At 41.7% G+C, this 24461-nt stretch overlaps 1 protein-coding gene across 4 annotated transcripts in view; it reads right to left on the bottom strand.

Annotated features, from left to right (window-relative positions):
• The window catches only part of reck (reversion-inducing-cysteine-rich protein with kazal motifs), a 261283-nt gene that overhangs the window by 18878 nt on the left and 217944 nt on the right, over positions 1-24461 (bottom strand). For all 4 annotated transcript variants that reach the window (XM_041190606.1, XM_041190607.1, XM_041190609.1 and 1 more), the window contains 4 exons: positions 19883-20019; positions 18749-18889; positions 9192-9380; positions 6765-6887 (listed from right to left, as the gene is read on the bottom strand). In XM_041190606.1, coding sequence (XP_041046540.1) covers positions 6765-6887; positions 9192-9380; positions 18749-18889; positions 19883-20019 — 590 coding nt within the window. The remainder of the gene's footprint in view (positions 1-6764; positions 6888-9191; positions 9381-18748; positions 18890-19882; positions 20020-24461) is intronic.

Below are 24461 nucleotides of genomic sequence, written 5' to 3' on the forward strand. Positions count from 1 at the left end.
CATTGACTAAACACTATTTTGTAAATAACCTATACTCTAAGCTAGAGAAAAATTCCCTGGTTAATGCTTTAATGCGACTGAAAATCTCCTTCCACAGTTATATTTTACTCTGTCCCTTAAATAGACACTCTATTCTCCCGCAACCAGCCCAAAGTGATAGTGGTTCCCAAGAGCTTGCTTCTTTCTTTTCCTTTTCCAGTCAGATAACTTCTAACCCCTGAACTGGTTTTCATGGTGAGGGCTACCCTGGAAATCCCTCCCTCTAGCCAAAGCTAGGCGAATCCTTCAGTCTTGTTTAAGTCCAAACTCGCTCTTTTCAATTGAAGAGGGAGCTCCCACCTGTATTCTTGTATGGTGAACCATAGGGCAGAGTTTTATGTCTTGCAGGTGCGCCAGCCCGACCCGAACGGATATGAAATAGCGCGGGATGGCATCAGGCAAGCATCCCGATGTCATCCTGCTTGTGAGCAGCCTTCAGATCGGTGGCGGGTGCGGGTGTTGGAGCCGCACCCACCAACAATTCAAAGGCCACTTAAGGCCATTAAAAAGGCAATTGTTCGTAATTTTACATTGCCTGTGCGATTTCGCGCTCATTGCACGGGCAAAGTGGGCAGGCGGGCAGTACACTTTTAAACATACCTCATCCAAGGGCGGGATTAAAAGCATCAGCAACATTGCCATTGCAAGAAGTGAGAAGTTTAGGAGATAGTTTGCTGTCAGTTGCTTATTTGAACTTGACAGCTTCATCTCTGTTCTGAGCTTCAGTCTTAGCATTTCTAGGCTTCACTTCAGGACTCATTGGTGACTCCAAGGCTCCTGGAGAATTTTGATCAGACAGCCTTCTGCTGCCCTGGTAATGGGGATTGTGCTCTCTGCTGGTGCACTCCTCTGAGGAGGAAGAGATGGGCAGAAGGGAGAGGAGGCCAAGTGTCCCTATGCAGCTTCCAGGTGTGCGACCTGTGGGGGGAGAGGTGCAGGGCCAGCAGGTAGTCCAAGGCAGAAGGGGCCGCAGAAGATACCACTACCATGATGTCAAGGTTTACAGGCAGCGATGCAGCTACCTTAACATGTCTGATGTGCAGTGCCGAAGGATGCTCTGCCTTTCCAGGGAGACTGTGACCTCCATTTGAGAGACAATCGTGCCTGAGATCACCTCCAACAATGAGGTTGGACATCCCATGCCAGTGGCTCTGAAGGTCACAGTGGCTCTCGACTTCCATGCCTCCAGCTCTTTCCAGAGGTCAGTGGGGGATCTTTGTGGAGTGACCCAATCAGCTGTCCACAGTTGTGTCAAGCTGGTGACTAATACTCTGTTCAGGCGGGTAATTACATTTATTCATTTCTGAACAGACGAGGCCAGTCAGGCTGAGCGAGCCAGAGGGTTTGCAGCGACTGCTGGCTTCCCCCACATCCAGGGTGCAATTGACTGCACACGTGGCCATCAAGGCACCAGTGGGTCAGCCTTTGTCAATAGGAAAGGCTTCCACTTGATGAACGTCCAGACAGTTTGTGACCACAAGACACAGATTCTGCAAGTCTGTGAAATGTATCTTGGCAGCTCCCATGATGCTTACACCCTCAGACACTCACAGGTATCAAGGCTGTTTATTGCTCCAGCCTGACTGGATGGATGGCTGCTGAGTGACAAGGGCTATCCATTGAAAAGGTGGCTTATGATGCCTCTCTACCACCCAAGAACAGAGGCAGAGAAACGGTATAATAGAAGTCATCCTCCACAAAGGTGGGGAGAGGACCATGGGTCTTCTGATGATGCACTTCCAATGCCTGGACTGTTCAGGGGGAGCACAACTATAACGCCCCCCTCCCAGTGGCTGTCACTGATGGTGGTTGCATGCCGCGCTCTCCACAATCTGGCTCTGGCAAGGTGGGGACCCACTGGAGGAAGAGGATCTTGACACAGCTTCATAGGCCACAGAAGATGAATCCAGTAGTGAGTCAGAAGAGGAGCACAGTCAGGAGAGTGGTTAGGACGTGGAGGCAGACCTCTGGATCCTTCAGGGAGGCAGGAACGCCTTGATCCAATGCTCTTTCAGCTAGGCTGTCAAAGATCTGCTTCTACCTCATGCCAAGGGTGCCACCTCCATCCCGATGTCTGAAATGATCCTTTCCTTTGAACCCAAAGTCCACTCAGTGCCTGTGCAATAAAGTTTAGAGCCACTCACATCCAATATTAGATACTGGCATGCCCTGCACCTACAAAACAAGTGAAGCATATTCAGGCCATTAAGACAAAAGCAAAATTTATACCATTTCGTACCTTGTCAAGATTAGGTGGTTTGGGGGCCTCCACCTGTCCTTGACCTCTCGATGGTGTGATGGCTCCTCTTCTCTTAAAAGGACAGAGGAGCATTGATTAGTCCACTCTCTACCTGCAGCGCCATTGCAGCCTGGCCAACCCCACCTGAGGAAACACCTTGCAGGGCATATCCAAGTCGTCGCCCTCGACCTGTAAGTCATTCTGGCCAAGTAGCCAGGGCTCACCCCCTTGGCCAGCTCCAGCATCATTAACAGTTGGCACTCAGACTCTAACACCCCTGAGCTCTACGGGGGGACAGCCAGCCCTTAACACTTCTCCACACTGATCCATGCCAACTAGATACTCACCCTTGCTGAGCACAGCAGATCCTTGAACCTTTTGCGGCACATGTCATAGCCGCTGACCTTGGCTGCCACCTCCTCCCAGGCTTCTTTGGTCTGGTGTGGTGGCCTTCTCCTGCTATCCCTGGGTACGAGTGTCCCGCCTGACACCGACCTCCTTCACAAGGACCGTGAGGCACTTGTCGGAGAAACTGGGGAAGGGGCACTGAATGCCCACCCGACTTGCCCTCCTGCCTGACGTTTCCTGCTGCTGGTGAGGCCATTGTTCCAGTCTCTGGACCGACCCTAGAGATTCTCCCTTGGCAGCCTTCAAGGAGCTACCTGTGCCGGTTTTAAAGCACCCGCTGGGTTGCCATTGGACTGGGCGCCTGACAGACCCCTACACCCACCCAGCCCTTCCTGACCATTCAGAAGACATGTTTCATGCTGGGCGGACCTTAACTGGCCATCCAGCATGAAATCGCGTTTGCAACATGACCGTGGCCAGGAGCAGATTCTTCATGACCCTCTTCATTCCTCCACTTTACTCTAAAGAGACATCCCAAAGTATGATCTTATAACTTCACATTTGTAACACCTCCTCACAAAAGATGAAAAGTCATCACCGAAATGATGAGTTTTCAAAATACTACCTGAACTATAACATTGTAATCACTCTAATCACTAATTTATTACATACAAGTAACAATCTTCCCCAAGTGCAGTCACATTTTGCCATTAAACATTCTATCTTGGTAGCATCACAATGTTTGAGCTGCATCAACCACTTAGGAGTCCAAGTTCATTTCATGTAGATTTTTAGTGCTCCAGCTGCAGGGTGACCAACTGTCCCTTACTTTAAGAGATTGTCCCGGATTCTAAGTCCACCTTGTCCCAGGTTTCATGCTGCCGGGACATTGTTTGTTCCATAATTCTGACTATGAAATTTTGCGCATGCACAGTGCCCACTCTCCTCATTTGTATGCTCTCACAGCTCTAGCCCCCTCCCCTGCTCTCACAGCTCTGCCATAAACTCCCCCCACCCCCCTGCCACCCACCCCCTGCACCTCCTCCACCTCATATGGACCCCCATGGCAGGCTGTCCAGTAATTTTCTTTGGTCACCCTGTCTAGCTGTTTTCTAAATGAGAGTTCATTCTGTTACTGGTTATTTCATTTTCTGCCATGCACTGCAGTAAATCCTCTTTCTCATGTTGAGTAAATTTCAGTGTTTCTATGTCCTTGTTTAAAAGGTGGCAAGAAACACACTGTTATGTGCTGACAATCCATGTGATTTTCAAATTAGGTGTAAGCTGTAAATTGAGACAGAATTCTCTGTCACAATACCTCTTATTTGGCTTCAATGTATCCTGTTGTTCTTCTTTAGGATCAGATTTACACCTCCAAGTGGGTGTTAACTTTTAAACAGTCTGTGAACCACTTTGTTTAATTCCAATCTCCATTCTCTTTGATAGCTGAGGTTTTTTATTGTCTAGGTCAAAACAAAAAGTCTCAGCCTGTCAAACAGCTGAATCGTTTTCCTCCTGTTTAAATGCAGGCTGAGGTGTTAACTGAACACTTTGCATCTGTCTTTCCTAAGGAAGCAGATGCTATCAGTCATGGTGACAGTCACTAGGAGGTTTCAAAATTGGTAAGGAGGATCTATTGGATAAGCTGCCAGTATTTCAAGTTGAAAAGGCACCGGAACTAGATGAGATGCATCCAAGGATATTGAAGAAAGCGAGAATGGAAATTGCAGGGGTTGCAAGGGCATTGGTCATAATCTTTCAGTCTTCCCTAGACTCAGGGGAGATGCCAGAGGACTGAAGAATTGCAAACATTACACCGTTGTTCAAAAAAGGTTGAAAGGATAAGCCCAACAATTACAGACCAGTCAGTTTAATTTCAGTGGTGTGGAAGATTCTAGAAACAATTATTCAGGATAGAATTAATAGTCACGTGGAAAAATGTGGGTTGATTAGGAAGAGCCAGTATCGTGTTTAACTAACTTACTGGAGTTTTTTGAAGAGGTAGAAGAGAGGGTTGATGAAGGCAATGCTGTTGATGTATTGTACACGGTCTTCCAAAAGGCATTCAGTACAGTGCCGCATAACAAACTTGTGAGAAAAGTCATAGCTAGTGGAAAGGAGCAGTCACAATGTGGATACAAAATTGGCTGAGTAATATGAAACAGTGAGTAATGGTTAATGGATATTTTTCTGCTGGAGGAAGGTTTGTAGTGGAGATCCCCAGGGGTCAGTATTGGGACCTTTGCTTTTCCTGATATATATTAATTATCTAGATCTTTGTATGCAGGGGACAATTTCAAAGTTTGCGGATGATATGAAACTTGGAAGCATTGTGAACTGTGAGGACAGTGAAGAACTTCAAGTTGCTGGAGTGGGCAGATAGGTAGCAGATGAAATTCAATGCAAAGAAGTGTAAGGTGATTCACTTTGGTAGGAAGATTATGGGGAGACAATATAAAATAAAGGCTACAATTCTAATGGGGGTTCAGGAGCACAGGGAACTGGGTGTATATGTGCATAAGTCATTAAAGGTGGCAGGGCAGGGTGGAGAGAGCAGTTAGTGAAGTATACAGTACCCTGGACTTTATTAATAGGGGCACACAGTACAAAAGCTAGGAAGTTATGCTGAACTCATACAGGACACTAGTTAAACCTCAGCTGGAGTAGTGTGTATAGTTCTGCATGCCACTTTAGGAAGGATGTGAACACATTGGAGACAGTACAGATAAGGTTTACAAAGTTGGTTCCAAGGATGAGGAACTTCAGCTATGAAGATAGATTGGAGAAGTTGGGACAGTCTTCTCCTCTCCAAGGAGAACAAAGAGGAGATTTGATCGAGGTGTTCAAAATCATGAGGGGGCTGGACAGGGTAGGTAGGGAGAAATTGTTCCTCTAGTAAAAGGATTGAGACCAAGAGGGCACAGATAGTAAGTGATTTGCAAAAGAAGCAAATGCAATGTCAGGAAAAAACTTTTTCACACAGTGAGTGTTTCGGGTCTGGAATGCACTTTCTGGAAGTGTGGTGGAGGCAGATTCAATCAAGGCATTCAAGAGGGCATTAGATGATTATTTAAATAGAAACAATGTGCAGGATTATGGGAAAAAGGCAGGAGAATGAGTCATAAAGCTCATTCGGAGAGCTGGTGCAGACACGATGGGTTGAATGGCCTCCTTCTGCACTGTAACAATTTTGTGATTCTGTGAAGGAACGCCAAAGTATTTTATAAGCTTATAAAGGAAGGGTGGGGCCCAATAGGTAAGCCTTTTTGTGGAGACAGATGGCATGGTGAGCTACTAAGATGAATACTTTGCATTTGTCTTCACGAATGTAAAGTGGAGGAGGGGGTAGATAAAGTTGACAGGATAGAAATAAAGAAACAGCACCTAAAAGACACCTAACATTCAAAACAGAAAATTTATCCAGTCCAAATGGAATGCATCCTTGTTTGCTGAGGGAAGAAAGGGTGGAAAAATAGCAGAGGTTTTGTCCAGAATCTTTCAGTCTCCCTTGGATATCGGAGTAGTGCCAGAGGGCTTGTAGGTTGTAAATGCTGCACCCTAATTCAAAAAAGAGAGGGGAGATAAGTCAGGCTTAAGAGTTAGACAGCCAAAAGGCGGTAGGGACACACCTGGAGACGACAACCTTTTAACAAAATTGTTATTTTCAAGAATAGGAATTAATATAGCCAACAGGAAATTTACAGAGCTTTGGGGAAGATAGAGAAGTGGGACTAATTTGATAGTTCTTTGAATTTCTCCTCACAGTCATAAAATATTCCTTTTCCAGTCTTTGGGAACTTCACTGACTATCAGTAAATTGTATGAAAATTGCACTAGTGCACCTGTGACTTTGCAACAAGAACTGGCATCAAGACAAGCTTCCAGTTTACAGTGCATACTTGGAGAATTATCACCATTAGAACCAAGCATTTAAATTACTTTCATCCTTGCAATGACATTGCATAATTGTTAACTGTAAAAAGTTACTCTCATGAAAAACTACATCCAGGGGTCTCTTAATGATACGTAATTGGATTTTTTTCTGCACATAGAAAATCTAAGAAAACCTTAATTGTAATAAATTAGTTTATTTTGTGGCCTAATTTTTAAAAGTTTTTGAATTTATTGAAAGGCTGACCTGTGAACATACTCCGATCTAGCCGGGAACTGTATTCACTCAAACACTGACGGCTTGAACATATTAGTTCCCCGGCAAAACATGAGCATGTGTTGCAATCCACTTTAAAAGATGTTCCATGACCTGTGGGGCAGAGAAACAAAACAACTATGATCAGAAATTCAGAAAAGGTTTGACTAACAAGGCTAAAGAAAAAATTTCATTTAGAGAGTTTACTTCAAACATATGCAAGATAGCTGATTTGCTGACACTACAACAGCTATTGCGCTTCTAATCATGAGCATGTGAGGTGCTTTGGGATGATAGGTGTCAGCCTTAGCTCAACGGCAACACACTTGGCTTGACTCAGAAGGTTGTGGGTTCAAGTTCCACTTGAGAGAAGTGAGCACATAAAAAGACCAGCTGTAACTGCCTAAATGCCAAAAGTGATAGTATTTCAAAAAAGAATTCCTTGTTGTGAATAGTTTGCAATGTCCCTAATCAAGTTTGTTCTTTCTACATATTGCACCAAACCGATTGACTTTTGTCATCACCAGCTCTTCAAGATAATGAGGTGATTTTGCATTTTGATAACATTATAGAGTTCTGTCAAGCAACTTTCCAAATTGCTTGGGGGTGACAGAAATTCAACATTTTTCATTTGTGAAAGAACTGTTGTTAATTTGTTTTTTTGTCCATTAACATTATTTCTTGGGTCACTGGCAGAGAGCAAATAAAAAATGTTAAATAAAGTTTAAGGCCAGTGACATGGGGCTGAATCTTACCTATGCTGGGCGGGCTGGGCAGGAACGGGCTGGGGTGGGCAAGGAGCTGATCGCCGCCTGCGATCGGCTGCGCACTGCCATTTTATGTGGGCAGGCCAATTAAGGCGCGCTCAGCATAATACGCGGCCGGTAGTGCTCAGTGCTACCTGTGCGAGTGGGCGGGGGGGAGGGGGCGAGAGTCGAGGCATGCGCGCAGAAGAGCGTAACAATCTCCTTGAGGCAGCTCCGTACCTCAGAGAGATTAAGTTGATAATGAAACTTCTCAATAAATGACATATAAAAGGGTTGGGGGTAGGGGGGAGTTGACTCACGCATCAGGGAAACACCAACCCGGAAGGGCCATTTGAATTCAGTGCTGAGTTCAAGCAGATCCCATTTTCATTGTTGTAAGTGTCTTAACATGCAGCGTGGGAGTCATTAATCTTTGAGATTAGAGGCAAATGCTCGTGACAGGTGAGTAAAGTCGAAAATACAACTGTTAAGCTACAAAGTTATTTAAATCCCCAGCCCTTTAAAAATTAAAAAATAAGCTGCCCGCGTCAGTGAGAGTTGAAAAAGAAATCTGCTCTAGTAGTTACAATAGCTGTTTGTTGACATTTTCCCAGGGGCTATTATTATGTCATTATTAACGCGTGGCTGCTTTCCACAATCCATAATTATCCCAGCAGGGAATCCCAAGTTCACAAGTTGATTAACAGCTCAAAGAGGTTATTAAAGGATTAGCTGGCTTTGATGTGGGGTTATGAATACAAGTCTGCTTGTCTTTTACTGAGACACCGGATTTAAAAGTTTTGAATGGGCTTTCATGAATGGGAGTGGTTTCTTAATATAGTGAAGGCTGTAATGAATATTTAAGACTGTTATATTTTATTTCATCTTAACATGGCTCCTGAGGTCTACCCATGGTGAATATTGGGTGAGTTTGCACTGATGGTTCAAGGACAAAGGTTGATGGGTGGGGTTTAAGGGTTGGCGTAGGGGCTGGGGAGGGAGGGTGGGTGGGGAAGCATCAGTTGGCATGTGGGCATGGTTATGGCATGGGTTGTGATGGGATCTGAGGGCTAGACGGCTTAAAAAATTTAAGGTAACAACTAGGACAAAGTCCCAGAAAACCAAGGTTGGCCTTCCTGCCTCAGCACTTGGCAGCTCCTGTGACTGTTTCAAATATACATCTAGAGGCGGCGGGCCCAAATCCATCTTGTACCCCCACACCTGCCCCTCCCAGAGTGACAGGATACTTCCTTCTGAGGCAGGTGAGGCAAGCTGGGAAATTTCCTGACTCGCATTACCCACCTTGGGAGCAGAAATCTTGCCCTAAATATCTGAAAGTCATAACAAACTCCAGGAAATCCATTAGCTTACATCACTTGTAAGCACAATAAAGAGCCGAGAAAAAAGTTCAAACACTTAATTATTTTTCCATACAAACTGTACACAAAGCTCTCCCTGCTTCTTAACAGCATTAGAACTATTTGTGTTGTCCACAGACTAAATTAAAATAACAATGGGGTCGCTCATAAATTCAGGCCCAGGCTTGCTCAGGCACTCAGAGTTTGACCAGACTCATGCCTTGAACTCATCTGTAAATCTATTTTGGTGGCTTTAATAATGATACATTCTTAAATAACTTAGTGTATACACCCATACAAACTGAAAAGCTTACTTTTCCTCTGGCCTCCGACAATGCAGGTTTTTTGCACATCAATACAAGGCATCTCCATGCAATTTTCCAACCGTCCACTTGGGCCACAAGTGCACACCCTGTAACAACCCATTTCTCCGCTTGCCACAGGAAGTTGAATTAGGGTGCCCTGCCGGACTAGGAAATCAGAAGCTTCTCCCAGTTTACATCCTGAAACAAAAATACACATTCTTTCAGTGTACAGATAGCAATCAGTAAGTAAAGAGTTTGGAAAACAAACATCACTATCAAAAAAAAAATTAAATTGAGGCATGTTTGTATATGTATTTTGAAACTAAGCTGAAATCAGAAACAATTAAATTAGAGTGCAGCAACTTCATTATCCCTGTATTATCCATTTACAGCTGCATTACAAAATCCTACTTGTGTCCTTTGTTCCAGACTGACCAAGCTTGATCACACACTATGTGCCCTTGTTTAACGCTTGATTTTCTACTGGCCTTAGTTTTCTTAACTAAATTGGTCAATGGCTGGGGTTGATATAAACGGAAGAGGGCAGGTTAGAAAATAGCAGCAAGGGAACCTAGAACAAAAGGGATGGAGAAAAGACAAAGGGAGGTAGAAATATGAGAGAAAGCAAGGAAGAGTGGGAAGGTTGGTGGGGAGGAAGGGTGAGGAGATTCACAAAGAAATGCATCACCAGGCCAATAGCAGCAAATATTGAGACATCTGCCACTGTTGCATTTTAGGACCCATGGTAAGTCCTGACCCATGCAAATGTACTGTAATTGCCTGGAAGGTTAAGCTTCTGAAGACCTGATACGTGCTGGCTGGGACACTACGAGAACGTCTCCAACACCAAGATCAGGGTCGGAGACTTGGACTAGATGCGTGATACTTACTTGAGTTTAATTTCTGGTGTAACTCAGTAATTAAAAGTGTAATTCACACCCACCACCCCCTCCAGACATCCCAATGTCCCCCGACCCAACAACCCATCGCTGGACTCAACCGCCCAGCACCCTCTGACCCGACTACCCACTCCTATTCCCCTAAACACTCAATTCAACCCCCCACAAAACACTCACCCACACCACCCAACTGGTGGATCATATCTAATAGCATGTTCTTTTGGTTGTTTGCAACAGGCAGAGTACTGACTATGCTCAACGAGCCCATGCTTGCAGAACCCAAAACATTGCATCGAACATTAGATGTGATTCCATGATGGGATAACACTTGCAAAACAATCCCGATTGTGCTAAGAACGACACTAACAACCAATTTAAGATCATCAGTCAGGTTTGTTGTGTGGTTTACTTTTGCGTGCTAGAGGCTACATATAGTCACGTTCAGGGCCCTGTCCTTTGCAAACAGAAGGAACATGCCCGCCCATTGTTCCTTTCAACTAAACAAAAACTTGGGGAACAGCCATTCCCTGGTTCATTTCCCATGGCAATGCCTTGACCAGGGTCGACTTACTTGGTTTGAATTTAAACAAAAGCTTGGCAGTTAACTGTTCCCTGGTGCATTTTCCATAGCAACACCTCTACCAATCAGAGTCCACTTGACTACCAATTAGCACCCTCTTCTCATCCAGTATAAACTGTTGTTCCCTTTGAGATTTGGTACTCTTGCGAATCTGTCCTGAACAGGCAAACTGTTCCGGTACAACTAAAACACAGGCATCTACCCAGCAATGTGGAAAATTGCCCAGGTATGTCCTCTACACAAAAAGCAGGACAAATCCAACCCAGCCAATTATTGCCCCATCATCCTACTCTCGATCATTAGTCAAGTGACGGAGGGGGTCATCAACAGTGCTATCAAGCGGCATTTGCTTAGCAATAACTGCTCACCGATGCCCAGTTTGGGTTCCGCCAGGGCCACTCAGCTCCTGACCTCATTACAGCCTTGGTTCAAACATGAACAAAAGAGCCGAACTCCTGAGGTGAGGCGAGAGTGACTGCAATTAACATCAAGGCAGCATTTGACCAAACATGGCATCAAGGAGCCCTAGCAAAACTGGAATCAATGGGAATAAGGAAGAAAACTCTCTGCTGGTTAGAGTCAAACCTAGCACAAAGGAAGGTGGTTGTGCTTGTTGGAGGTCAATCATCTCAGCTTCAGGACATCACTGCAGGAGTTCCTAAGGGTAGTGTCCTCAGCCTTACCATCTTCAACTGCTTCATCGCTGACCTTCCTTCCATCATAAGGTCAGAAGTGGGGATGTTTGCTGATGATTGTACAATGTTCGCTGATGATAGCACAATTCGCAACTGCTCAGATGCTGAAACAGTCCATGTCCAAATGCAGCAAGACCTGGACAACATCCAGGCTTGGGCTGACAATTGGCAAGTAACATTTGTGCCACCCAACTGCCAGGCAAAGACTAACTCCAACAAGAGAGAATCTAACTATTGTCCCTTGACATTCAATGGCATTACCATCGCTGATCCCCCACTATCAACATCTTTGGGTTTCCCATTCAACAGAAACTGAGAACTGGACTAGCCATATAAATACTGTGGCTACAAGAGCAGGACAGAGGCTAGGAATTGTGCACCAAGTAACTTACCTCCTGACTCCCTAAGCCTGTCCATAATCTACAAGGCACAAGTCAGGAGTGTGATGGAATACTCTCCCTTTGCCTGGATCAGTGCAGCTTCAACAACACTCAAGAAACTTGACACCATCCAGGACAAAGCAGCCTGCTTGAATGGCACCACATCCACAAACATCCACTTCTTCCACCAGCACTGCACAGTGGCAGCAGTGTGTACCATCTACACAATGCACTGCAGAAACTCACCAAGACTCCTTCGACAGCACCTTCCAAACCCATGATCACTACCATCTAGAAGGACAAGGGCAGCAGATACATGGGAACACTGCCACCCGGAAGTTCCCTCCAAGCCATTCGCCATTCTGACTTGGAAATATATCGTCATTCCTTCACTGTCGCTGGGTCAAAATCCTGGAACTCCCTTCCTAACAGCACTGTGGGTCTACCTATACCACATGGACTGCAGCGGTTCAAGAAGGCAGCTCACCACCAACTTCTCAAGGGCAACTAGGGATGGGCAATAAATGTTGGTCTATCCAGTGAAGCTCACACTCCTTGAATGAATAAAAAAAGAAAAGCTTTGACAGCATGTCCCTTTTTTCAGCAATACTCAAAAATATTAGTCTTAAGAACTGAATATTACAGTTGTATACCAACTTCTGTTTGAAACTGGTTAACTTCTTTAAAAGGTTGTATAATCCCGTTATATTTATTCAAGCAAAATATGTGCTCAGCCTTATTTTTATGCAGTCAGTGTAAAAACAAACATGCAAGGGTAGGAACAGGGGTAGGCCCTTTCATCTATCAACTTCAGTCTTTTATATGGAACCTTATTGAATACCTTCTGCAAGTATATATAAGTAATATCCATAAACACACCCTTATCTACCATGTTAATGATATCCTCAAAAAATGCAATGGGTTGGTTAGATGTAACTTATCCTTTGCAAATCCCTGATTACTATAATTCAGATTTGTCCAAGTGCTCAATCACTCCATCCCTAATGACTGAATCTAGCAACTCCTCCCACAACAGATGGTTGACTCACAGGTCTGTAATTTCCCAATTTTCTCACTCCCACCTTTCTTAAGTAATGGAGTAACAATGGTAATTTTTCAATCCAAGGGATCAATTTCTAAATTGAGATTGCTTTGGACAATCATGACGAAAGCATCTGAAATTTTGTTATCTACTTCTTTAAAGATTTTGCAATTCACATGCTCATTAAAAGGTGAGCAACAGAAGAATGATACATTCATAGTAAAACAGCATTGGCAAAAGACTGCAAACTTACTTTCCGTCCAAATGGATTTTATCTTTGTTGTCTGGCCCTCATCCACCCAGTGTACTATTGGAAAATTGGAACTCCTGTATCTGTGCCTATAGGGCTCACTCATCGCTACGTGCGCTCTTCCATTGGGGAAGTCATCACTTCTGGGAAGACTGATCACCCTGCAACAGTTTTAGCCTGCTAACCTCTGAAGGAATACACCATTAGTTTTGATTCTGGACTCTGGACTCACATGAAACCATAACTCTTACTTTTAGAGTGGTCTTACCTTGTACTCCTTTCATTCCCTTATCCCTCTTTTATTGTATGAGTGCAACAAGGGGAAGATGTTGCTAAACCCATTCCCACATTTTGGATGTGTGAAAAATAAACCAACCCTCTGATTTTTGCCTTATCTAGGGTTTGCTGTGGGTTTATTAGTTGAGGATTGGATCACTCCAAACTGATGGGTTAGGGAAACTACGCCACCACTTATAAAAGGGGAAATCAGAAATCAAAAACACTGTTTATGGACAGGTAGTGAGAAGGGAAATCAAGGCTGTTTAAATTAATCCCCCACCTGTCCGTAACAGCATAAAAACAGAGAATGCTGGAAAAGCTCTGCAAGATTCACAGTACTTATGGAGTGAGAAGCAGAGTTCACATTTCAGGCTGATGACCTTTCATCAGAAAGGGCAGAAAGGTCACTGAGCTGAAACATTAACTGTGTTTCTCTCTCTCCCCCTCTCCCCACAGATGTTGCCAGTCCAGCTGAGTATTTCCAGCAATTTTTGTTTTCATTTCTGATTTCTGCATTGCAGTGTTTTGCTTTTGTGTCAATATATGGATTACTGTTCTACTAAGGCATCACTCATAGCCAGTATAATTTGTTGTCTCTCATCAAGCATTTTAGTAACTTTGGTTCTCACACTGGACAGCACCAGAGCCACCTAAAAGAGTAATCTTAAAGGACGAGCTGGAAGATTTTGAGAGGACTGGACAACTTTTGGCATTGAGTTGACAAGGAGCATGGCTCTTGCTTTATTTTTGAGTATAATACAGTATAGAAAATTCCAACTGAAACTCTATTCTCCTTCTGACCTGGAACTCAACATTTACAACAAACTATAATCCAATGCATATTTTCAGTAAAACACTGGGTGAAGCTGTCCTATCTTTGCAAATTATCTTCTAGATCATAATTTTACAATAAACTCTGTTACTTACCTGGAACACCAATACTTGCAATATCATTGAACAGTATAAACACTTCTCATGTTATTTAGTAACTAAGAAACATCCATGGCCAGATGAGTAGGCTTTGAAACTGGCTTCAAATGAAACCAAGAATAAATCAACTGAAGAAATGACAGTCAGCTTAATCCTTGACCAAATTAAACTTGGGTCACCCAAGCTCGTGATTTTGCCAGTGAGAAACATTATGCACCAACTTGAGACACTTGACACTTTTTTAAACCCAAAGAGCATATCTAGCTGTCTCCTGAATTAACTTCCACAAAAGTATTGTGTGAGATATTTTAGCTGAATTCCTCAGCAGCTGTTAATTACTTTAGTTTTGGATCATGTCCATTTTTAAACTATTTATCAGTGTTAACACTTTGTTTGAATTAACTCTGTCAATCTTTTTCATAAGATTGCTGATTTCCTTAGGTAAATTGAAGTTGAATTTCTGAGATCCAGTATAATCATTAATACTGACATATCCTTTGTGTTGTTTGGGGACTAACATTACACACACTACTTCAGTGCCATTACTTTTTGCCAATACTAATACTAGCCACTACTTAATTTTTTTTATTATTGCAATCAAATTACAGACACATGGTTCGATTGGTTTTTCTACAGAATTCCTAAATAGTTTTTTGATCAATACACAGTACAACTTTCCATTCAATACATCCCTAAATTTGGTTCTTTGCTTATGGACATATTTTTGACTGATTTGAAATACAGTTTTATTTTCTGGAACCATATTTATCATCCACTATGCTAGTTTCCTAAAAGATCGAAAGTTTACTGAATCAGGCTGTATTGCACATTATTTGTTCTACCTCCAATCTACAAACTTGGAGAGCTTACTTTTGATTTCTTTATCTGAGTTATTTATATTGATTATATATAATAGGAACCAAAACCAGTTAATTCTGTTCAGTCCATGTTGCATTAAGAAGTGGTCAAGTTCACTGGACACACTGAAAGTTTGACTGACTCTCTCATTAAAGCTCATCTCTCAAAGAACTTAAACTTTCTCTATAATCAACATCAATCTATAAAGAATTTTCTAATGTGTGAGAATGGATGTTTGTTTTAATAATTTGGGATATACTGTGCTATTCTGTAAAGAAGGCTGGGTGTCTGTGTGCATGATTTAATTAAGCTGGGAAGAGTTGATAGGAGTCAGATTGTCTGGGAGTTTGGAAACATGAAAAGGTAAAAGGTGTTAAGTTTGAGGTACAAGTAACTAGGTTAGATCCAACATTTGCATTTTTAGATAAGTTGAGAGTTTGTTTGAAATTCAAAGGGGAATCAGAGGTGTATTGGAAAATGTTTGCATCTTGCAGGAGTCCAAAAGTAAATAGCAGTGGGAGTGTTATATTTTTATTGACCCAAAGACAAAGACAAGATGGAAATATCAAAGATCTTATATTTGGAAGGGTTTGAGTTTCAAAGGGGTGTGAGAACAATAGGATTGAGATAAAAGGGAAAAACGGTATATTAGAGTTACTGTGGATAGCTGTTTGTTAGCTATCAAGCTGACTAGCTGTTGAGCTGTTAAGCTGGAGATGGCTAGAGATAGCTATTTGAGGCTGTTGTGAAGTCTTGGTCTGCAGCAAACAGTCTTATTCCAAAGTGAATTCCACAGCAAAGTGGAAGAGGTCATGTGGTACACCTTTATTGAAGCTATAGCAGATGCCTTGTGTGATATTACTGGACTCTATATTTGTATATCTATAAGGGATTTTGGGGGAATGTTTAGTGAACCTAACCTTAATTCTGTAACTGCAATCTTATTTGCTTAAGTTTTTTTTTGGTTAATAAAATTTTTACTTTTAATTTTTAAAAACCCAAAAAAGTGTTACTGGATCTCTTACTGCTGAGATTGGTACATCATTTTCTCATTATTAGAATATAAAAACAAGGCTGTGGCCCGTAAGCCAAATTTCCTTCAGGGATTTGGTTTGCATAGCAATTAACACCGGCTGTGCTCAAAACAAATGCTTTGTCTGAAATGTGCAGTCAGATGCATTATGCTCAGCTTTTGCCACTTTGAATAAAGGAGCACTTCCTAAATATCTGTTTTAAAATTACTTTTCACCAATTTACATTGCTGTCTTACTTTGAAGTGATAGGCCCAGATATTTGCTCCCAAGCCAGTTACCAAGAGTCAAGAGATTTCTTGGTTCGCTGTGCCCAGCTTAGGAGAAACTCCCCTGAATTAGGAGATACTCCCTCTAAGGGTGCAGGATGGAGTTGGGCCCACAGCCCATGGAAGCAAATTGGAGGTGGTGACAGGGGCTGCTGAGTGCCAAAGTGGGTTGTTCAAAAGGCCCACCTGGGTTCTCTGGGACTTGATCCCAATTTTTTTTGTTAAATATTAGGCCCTCTATCCCTCATCCCCTATACACTCCCCATACAAACATACGAATCAGGAGCAGTAGTAGGCCATTCGGCCCCTTGAGCCTGCTCTGCCATTCAATAAGGTCATGGCTGATCTGATTGTGGCCTCAACTCCACATTCTCACCTATCCCTCATAACCTTTCAACCCCTCGCATATCCTTTGACTCCCTTGTTAGTCAAGAATCTATCTGCCTCTCCCTTAAAAATATTCAATGACCCAACCTCCACCATTCTCTAGGGAAGAGAGTTCCAAAGACTAACGACCCTCAGAGAAAACATTTCTCCTCATCTCTGTCTTAAATGGGAAACCCCTCATTTTTAAACTGCAGTCTCAAGTTCTAATCTCTCCCACAAGGGGAAATGTCCTTTCAGCATCCACCTTGTTAAGTCCCATCTTATATGTTTTCAAGAACACCATCTCTGGATACAGGCTCAGCCTGTTCAATCTTTCCTCATAAGATAACCACCCATATCCCTGTATCAGTCGAGTGAACCTTCTCTGAACATTCTAACTCATTTGTTATGCTTTCTTAAATAAGGAGACTAAAACTGCATGTAGTACTCCAAATGTTGTCTCACCAACACCCTGCGCAACTGCATGCCTACTGTATGCCATCCATGCCAACCCATGCCCCCAGTCACCCCATGCCAACTCATGCTAACCCCCACTGCCCTTTGTAGCCCCATGCCAATTCATCTACACCTTGCCCTTATACCCTCCAGTATCCACCATGGGCAGACCTCAGGAACCATGTTGAGAAGATATAAATATAAAGTTCAAAAATCTGATACAGACTTCACTATAGTTAAAAAACACTCCTTTCATAATATTTAAATCCTCTCCAGTCCTTAATTCCTCATATAAATAGACTTACATTTATAACCCCACAAAGATAGCTAGTTGTTTAATAACCTTTTTGAGCTGTCAACAAAACTGTGAACCCAAGATTCCCTACTGAGATAAGGATAGGTTGTGGAAAGCAGCCAAGCATTAATAATGACATTATGATAGTCCTTAGGGTAACCTCAACAAACAGCTATTACAACTGCTGGAAAAAAATGTTTTTTAAACTCTGTGACACAGGCAACCTATTTTTTAAAAACTTTTAAAAGGCTGGTAATTTAAATGGCTTGACAGTTCTACAGATCTTATCTACCCTTCAGGAAAATCATGACTACTTCATAACTTCCACACTATGGGTTCAGGGTCTTGTTGCAACGAAAATGGGGTCTGTTTGCACTCAGCACTAAGTTCAAGTAACCCTGGCAAGTTTGGGTTTCCCTTGTGTGACTCATGCCCCATCCCCTTTCCCTTACCGGTGAAATTGGGATCCATTGGAAATGGGAACAGGACTTCCAGATCTGGTCTCGACTGCCACTTTTAAAGGTCTGCAGAGTCTCCATGATTCCGGGAAAATTCAGGCCATATTCTGCATTATTTTATAGCAGTTCACCTTACTGATAACATTTAATATTTTATCTTCCTCGATAATCCTTAACAATCATTTCTGTAAACTGAGTTTCAACTTCTAACCTGCCTAATTTCTTGTCCCCTAAGTAAATAGGAATTTAAATGCTACGCTTATGACCATCATAAACTAAACATTAAGACCTCTGTGGGTTTCTTCAAAATCTCATGTATTCTGACATTGCAGAGGATAGTCTTTTAATAGAGAGATCATGCATTTCCTGCAAAACTCTTTAATGGATAGGTTTTCTCCAATTTTCCATTCTTACCTCCTAATATGCAAAGCCTTTAAAGTTGGTTGAAGAGCAATGACTCCCACATCTATAAAGTGAATAAGTAACACATCTTCCCTGAAGAATGAACAAATAGCCTTTTGGAAGATCATGAAGTTCAGAAAAGGCAGCTGAGATTCAATACATTTTGAGATTGCTACAATGTAGGGACCGGGGAGTCAAGAACGAGACTGGCAGTGGCACCAAGGTAACATAGCAAAAAACACATCAAGTGAATCAGAAAGATTGGCATACACAGTTTTCAACAATGCCTAACTTCGGAGGCCTTTTTGTACGAGTGAAACTTCAACATAAGTAAGAAGAAACTCAATAACTTAACACTGATAACTTTATTACTCACCTGGGACACACAGGTAGGGAAGACAGTCTTGTCCTGCCTGGCAACCCTTTCGATTTACCTCACACACGTGGTTATTGGGGCAGACATTAGGATTACATGGATGGATCACCTCTTCAACAATGTTATGAAATGGACTTGGAGCTATCAAAAATACATAATGGAGAATTGCTGAGATATACCTTCTGAAAAAGTTCATTCATTCTATTCAACACATGGAAAACCTGTCAGGTTGACAATGAGGTTTTAAAAGTGATAGGTTTCCATACACAAGCACACGCACACACGTTCCAATTAAAACAGAATTTCTTCATCCAACACATTTTTAGCATGGGATGAATAAGTCAGGTCAGCATTATGCAGAGCTCTTCAAATTAAAAAAGAACTTGAACTTATATGGTGCCTTCATGAACTCAAGATGTCCCAAAGCATTTTACAACTAATGAAGACCTTTGAAGTATAGTCACTATTGTAATGCAGGAATTAATTAAATGTTATCCGAGACAAAGTTGTTTTTTGAGAAACAGCTAGGTGCCTTAACCTGCAAACATTTCTTCAATAGTTAAAACTGACAAAAAAAACTATTTACATATTTGTATTTGTTTTCCTTCCCTAAACCTCACCATTCCATTCCTCCTTAAAATGAGTCTCTTTGATCAATCGTTTTATCCACCTGTCCTAATAGCAACTCCTTTGGCTCGATGTCATTTTTAGCCTGATTATGCTCTTGTGAAGTGGCAAGGGACATTTCATCACATTAAAAACGCTATATAAATATAAGTTGCTGTCTCCATTAATATTGAAGATCCCATGGCACTATTCCAAGAGCACAGAGCTCTCCTGGTAACCTGGCCGGCATTCATCTCCTAATAACTACTACAAAAATGTTAACCTTATTTATTGTTTGCAGAGTCTTGCTATGTGCAAAAGTAGCTGCTGCATTTGCTTACACAACAGCAGTGACTGCATTTCTAAAAGTTATTTGTTGATTGTGAAGCAGTTTCAGACATTCCGAGGACACTAGAAAGCATTTTCATAAATGCAACTTGCTTCTCTGTCTCTTACTACTAGCGTCTTAAAAAAGGAACACTAAATAAAACAAAACAAAACCATCAAATTCTTGTCCAGTATACGTACCAAGGTACTTTTTGAGTGGAATGCAATTCTTTAAATCTTCAACTGGAGACAAGAGATTGCAAATAGTTTCAGCAGTCTGCCCTGCTGGAAATTTGCTATGGTCTCCACAATTTGTAAGAATTTCTAAGCAGTCTGACCTATAAAAGGAACATAGATTTTATAAAATGAAATTTCATGAACTGTCAGATATACTGTAGCCTGAAAAGAAATTTGAACGTGTATATGAATTAGAAACATGGGAAACAAGGGAAGGAGTAGGCCATTTGGCCCTTGGAGCCTGCTCCACCATTCAATTAAATCATAGCTGATCTTCTAGCTCAACACCATTTCCTCACACTATCCCCATAGTCTTTACTATCTAGAGATCTATCAATCTCTATCTTGAGCATGCTCAATGTCTGAGCCTCCACAGCCCTCTGGGGCAGAGAATTCTAAACATTCACCACCCTATGAGTGAAGAGATTCCTCCTCATCTCAGTCCTAAATGGCCTATCCCTTATTCTGAGACTGTGTTCTAGGTTCTAGGCCCCCAAGCCAGAGGAAACATCCTTCTTGCCTTGTCAATCCCTGAAAGAATTTTATATGTTTCAATAAGGTTGTCTCTCATTCTTCTAAACTTGAGAATACAGGCCACGTCTCCTCGATCTCTCCTCATAGGACTTCCCGCCAATCCAAGAAATCAGTTCGTGAACCTTTGTTGCACTCCCTTGATGGTAAGTATCATTCCTTAGGTAAGGAGACCAAAACTGCACACAGTACTCCAGGCGCAGTCTCACCAAGGCTCTATATAATTGCAGCAAGGTATCTTTACTCCTGTACTCAAATCCTCTTACAAAAAGGCCAACATACTATTTGCTTTCCTAATTGCTTTCTGCACATACATGTTAACTTTCAATGACTCATGAATAAGGACACCCAGATTCCTTTGGAAATCAACACTTCCCAATCTCTCACCATTTAAAAAATACTCTGCATTTCTATTTTTCCTACCAAATTGGATAACTTCACATTTTTTCACGTTATATTCTATCTATCATGTTCTTGCCCACTCACTTAGTCTGTCTAAATCCCTTTGAAGCTGCTTTGCATCCTCCTCACAACTCACATTCCCACTTAGTTTTGTGTCATCAGCAAAATTGGAAATATTAGATTTGGTCCCCACATCCAAATCATTGGTACTGATTGTGACTAGCTGCGGCCCAAGTGCTGATCCTTGTGGTACCCCACAGTCACAGCCTGCCAACTTGAGAATGACCCATTTATTCCTATTTTGTTTTCTGTCTGTTAACCAATTCTCAATCCATGCCAGTAATATTACCCCAAATCCTATGTGCTCTAGCTTTGCTGACTAACCCACTGTGTGGACCTTATTGAAAGCAGATATGGATCATACTCTGTAGCGGTTCAGCATCATCCGTTAGGTACATGGACATAAAGAGTAAGAACATAAGAAATAAGAGCAAGAATAGTCTGTACAGCTCAATGAACCTGCTCTCCTATTCAATAAGATCATGGATGATCATTCACCTAACCCTAAATTCCCCCTGCCCGATCCCCTTAGAGCATAAAAATCTACTCATCTCAGCCTTGAATATACTCGATGGCTTAGCATCAACAGCCCTCTACGGTAAACAGACCATGACAGGAAGGGATAGAGAGTACAAATCTAATAGTAACTCAGCAGATAAGGCTAGAGGTTCCAAAAATGATAAAGGGACAAAACTAAAGATTCTGTATTTGAATGCACATAGCATTTGAAACAAAACAGGTGAACTGATAGCTCAAATAGAAAGAAATAAGTACAATCTGATAGCCATTAGAGAGACTTGGCTGCAGGATGACATAGTTTCATACAAGAATATTGAAGGGTACATGACATTTAGGAAGGACAGGAAGCTAGGAAAAGGTGAAGGAGTGGCTCTGCTAATTAATGATGGTATTGGCACAATAGAGAGGGATGACCTAAGTTCAGGAAACCAGGAGGTAGAAACGGTTTGGGTAGAGATGAGAAATGATAAAGACAAAGTCACTTGTGGAAGTGCTGTACAGCAAATTAACATAGTTCCCACTTAACAGTGGAATTCCAAATGGCTTTTCCCCAACTTCAGTTCTGTTATTTATGCAGACTTATGCACAAATGCTGGAGGCTTCGTTAAGGCTGTTTCACATAATCCTGTTAGATCTTACATGGCCTTTCCTTCTCCTTTATATATATATTACTCTCTTTTTAATATGTAAATTCTATTGTTCCATATGTCTTTGAAATTGTATCTTCCTCATAATTTATAAACTTTCATGTTGCCAATATATTGTCAGTAACCTTTAGAAAAAATAAACACATTCCTTGCTTATCTGGCTAGTTGTAAACAGACTAAGATCCCTTTGAGATCCAAATATCCCTTCATTTATCTAAAAATGCAAATTCCCTTCACACCTTACATGCTAAGCCAACATCCATGTTTACTCATAAGCATGTCAAACGCCTAGCTTCTTTTGATGATTTCAAACTTGCAGTCTACTTGACTGCGGAATGTAATTAAATCTCACACAGATCCAACTATACTTACCCCCATAAACCTACTTCACAATAAACCAGAAAAATATTATGAAAATGATTATACTTTCATCACAACGGGCCCCCGAACAGTGCCCACACAGTAGGATGGAGCATAAAGAATGAAATGATGGGAGCTTGTCAGAAAGGTACATTGATAATCATGGGGGAATTTAATCTAATATAGACTGGAAAAATCAGGTGGGCAAAAAGTAGCCTGGATGAGGAATTCAGAGAATGTTTTCAGGATAGTTTTTTTAAAAAAGCACATTCTACAGCCAACCAGAGAGCAGGCTATACTAGACCTGGTATTACACAATGAGGTAGGATTAATGACCTCACAGTGAAGATATCCCTAGGTAGCAGTGATCATAATATGATTGAATTTTACATTCAGTTTGAGAGAGAGAAGAATGAGTCCAAGACTAGTATTTTAAACTTAAATAAGAACAATCATGAAGGCATGAAAGCAGAGCTAGCTAAAGTGAACTGGCAAATGGGGTTAAGGGATAGGTCAATAGAAATGCATTGGCAGACATTTAAAGGTATAATTCAAAATGTACGGAATAGATATATTCCAATAAGAAAGAAAAATTCCAAGGGGTAGATCCACCATCTGTGGTTAAAAATGTTAAAGACAGTAGCAAACTTAAAGAAAAAGCACATAATTGCACAAGGATCAGTGGCAGGTCAGATGTTTGGGTGGAATATATAAAATAGCAAAGAATAACTAAAATATTAATGGGGGAGGGGGAAATTAGAGTACAAAAGAAAGCTAGCTAGAAATATAAAGATGGATAGTAAGAGTTTCTGTAGATATTTAAAAAGGAAGAGTTAAAGTGAGTCTGGGGAAATTAATAGTGGAAAATAAGAAATCAGATGAATTGAATAGGTACTCTGTATCCATTCTCACTACAGAGGATACAAGTAAAATCCCAGAATTAGCTGTAAATCAGGAAATGGAAGGGAAGGAGGAACTCAAGAAAATTACAATCACCAGGGAAGCGATACTGAGCAAATTGTTGGAGCTGTGGGCTGACAAGTCTCTGGGTCCTGATGGACTTTATCTTAGGGTCTTAAAAGAAGTGGCTAGTGAGATGGTTGATGCACTGGTTTTAATTTTCCAAAATTTCCTAGATTTGGGGAAGGTTCCCTTAGATTGGAAAATAGCAAATGTAACTTGTTACAGGCAGGAGGGGAGATTAATTTAAACAGCCCTGATTTCTCCTCTCACCACCCATCTGTAAACAGAAAGGTGATTTTGATTTACTTTTTCCCCCTATAGAAGTGGTGGCGTATTTCTGAACCCCTCAGTTTTGGTGTGATCAAATTTCTATTAATAAGCCCACAGCAAACTCGAGATAGGATGAACTCAAAGGGATTCGTTTATTTGCACGCACTCAAAATGCAGGAGGGGTGGGGGAGGGGTCGCTATATAAAAAAAGGGATGGAAAAAGAAACATTTACAGGGCAAAGGCCACAGAAGAAGGAATTATTGCTTCACTTGAGTCCAGAATCAAAGTCCAATAGTGTATTCATTCACAGAAGTCGACAGGTTTAAAACTGATGCTGGATAATTCACTTTTCCAGTAGAGATGACTTCCACAATGAGACAAGCACCTGGAGATGAATGGTACAGAAGTACCATTGTAGACGATGGTACAGAAGTTCATAAGTTCCAGTAAAAACCATGTAGATGGGGCCAGGCATTCAAGCCTGGACAGAGCCCCTTTTCTGTGATGCTGCATGGTATATGGAAAGATGGCAGATTGCTTTGTAGCTCCACAAAGCAATATTACAGGTTCCACCAGCTAGGGGGTCATGTCACATGATTCCTACCTCTCAACATTGGCTTTGACAAAGGGTGTATATCCCTTTGTCTGGGTTCCTTTTATTGTTAACTCTCCAACCATTACAGATTTGAAAGAAAGGTTGCAGGGCTCTTTATCCTAGCAGACTAATAGACTTCAGTTGGCCAGCCTAAGTTCTGAAATGCATATGGCCTTGGTATAGTTACTTTTGAAT

The sequence above is a fragment of the Carcharodon carcharias genome, chromosome 6, assembly GCF_017639515.1.
Source record: "Carcharodon carcharias isolate sCarCar2 chromosome 6, sCarCar2.pri, whole genome shotgun sequence".
Taxonomy (NCBI): Eukaryota; Metazoa; Chordata; class Chondrichthyes; order Lamniformes; family Lamnidae; genus Carcharodon; species Carcharodon carcharias.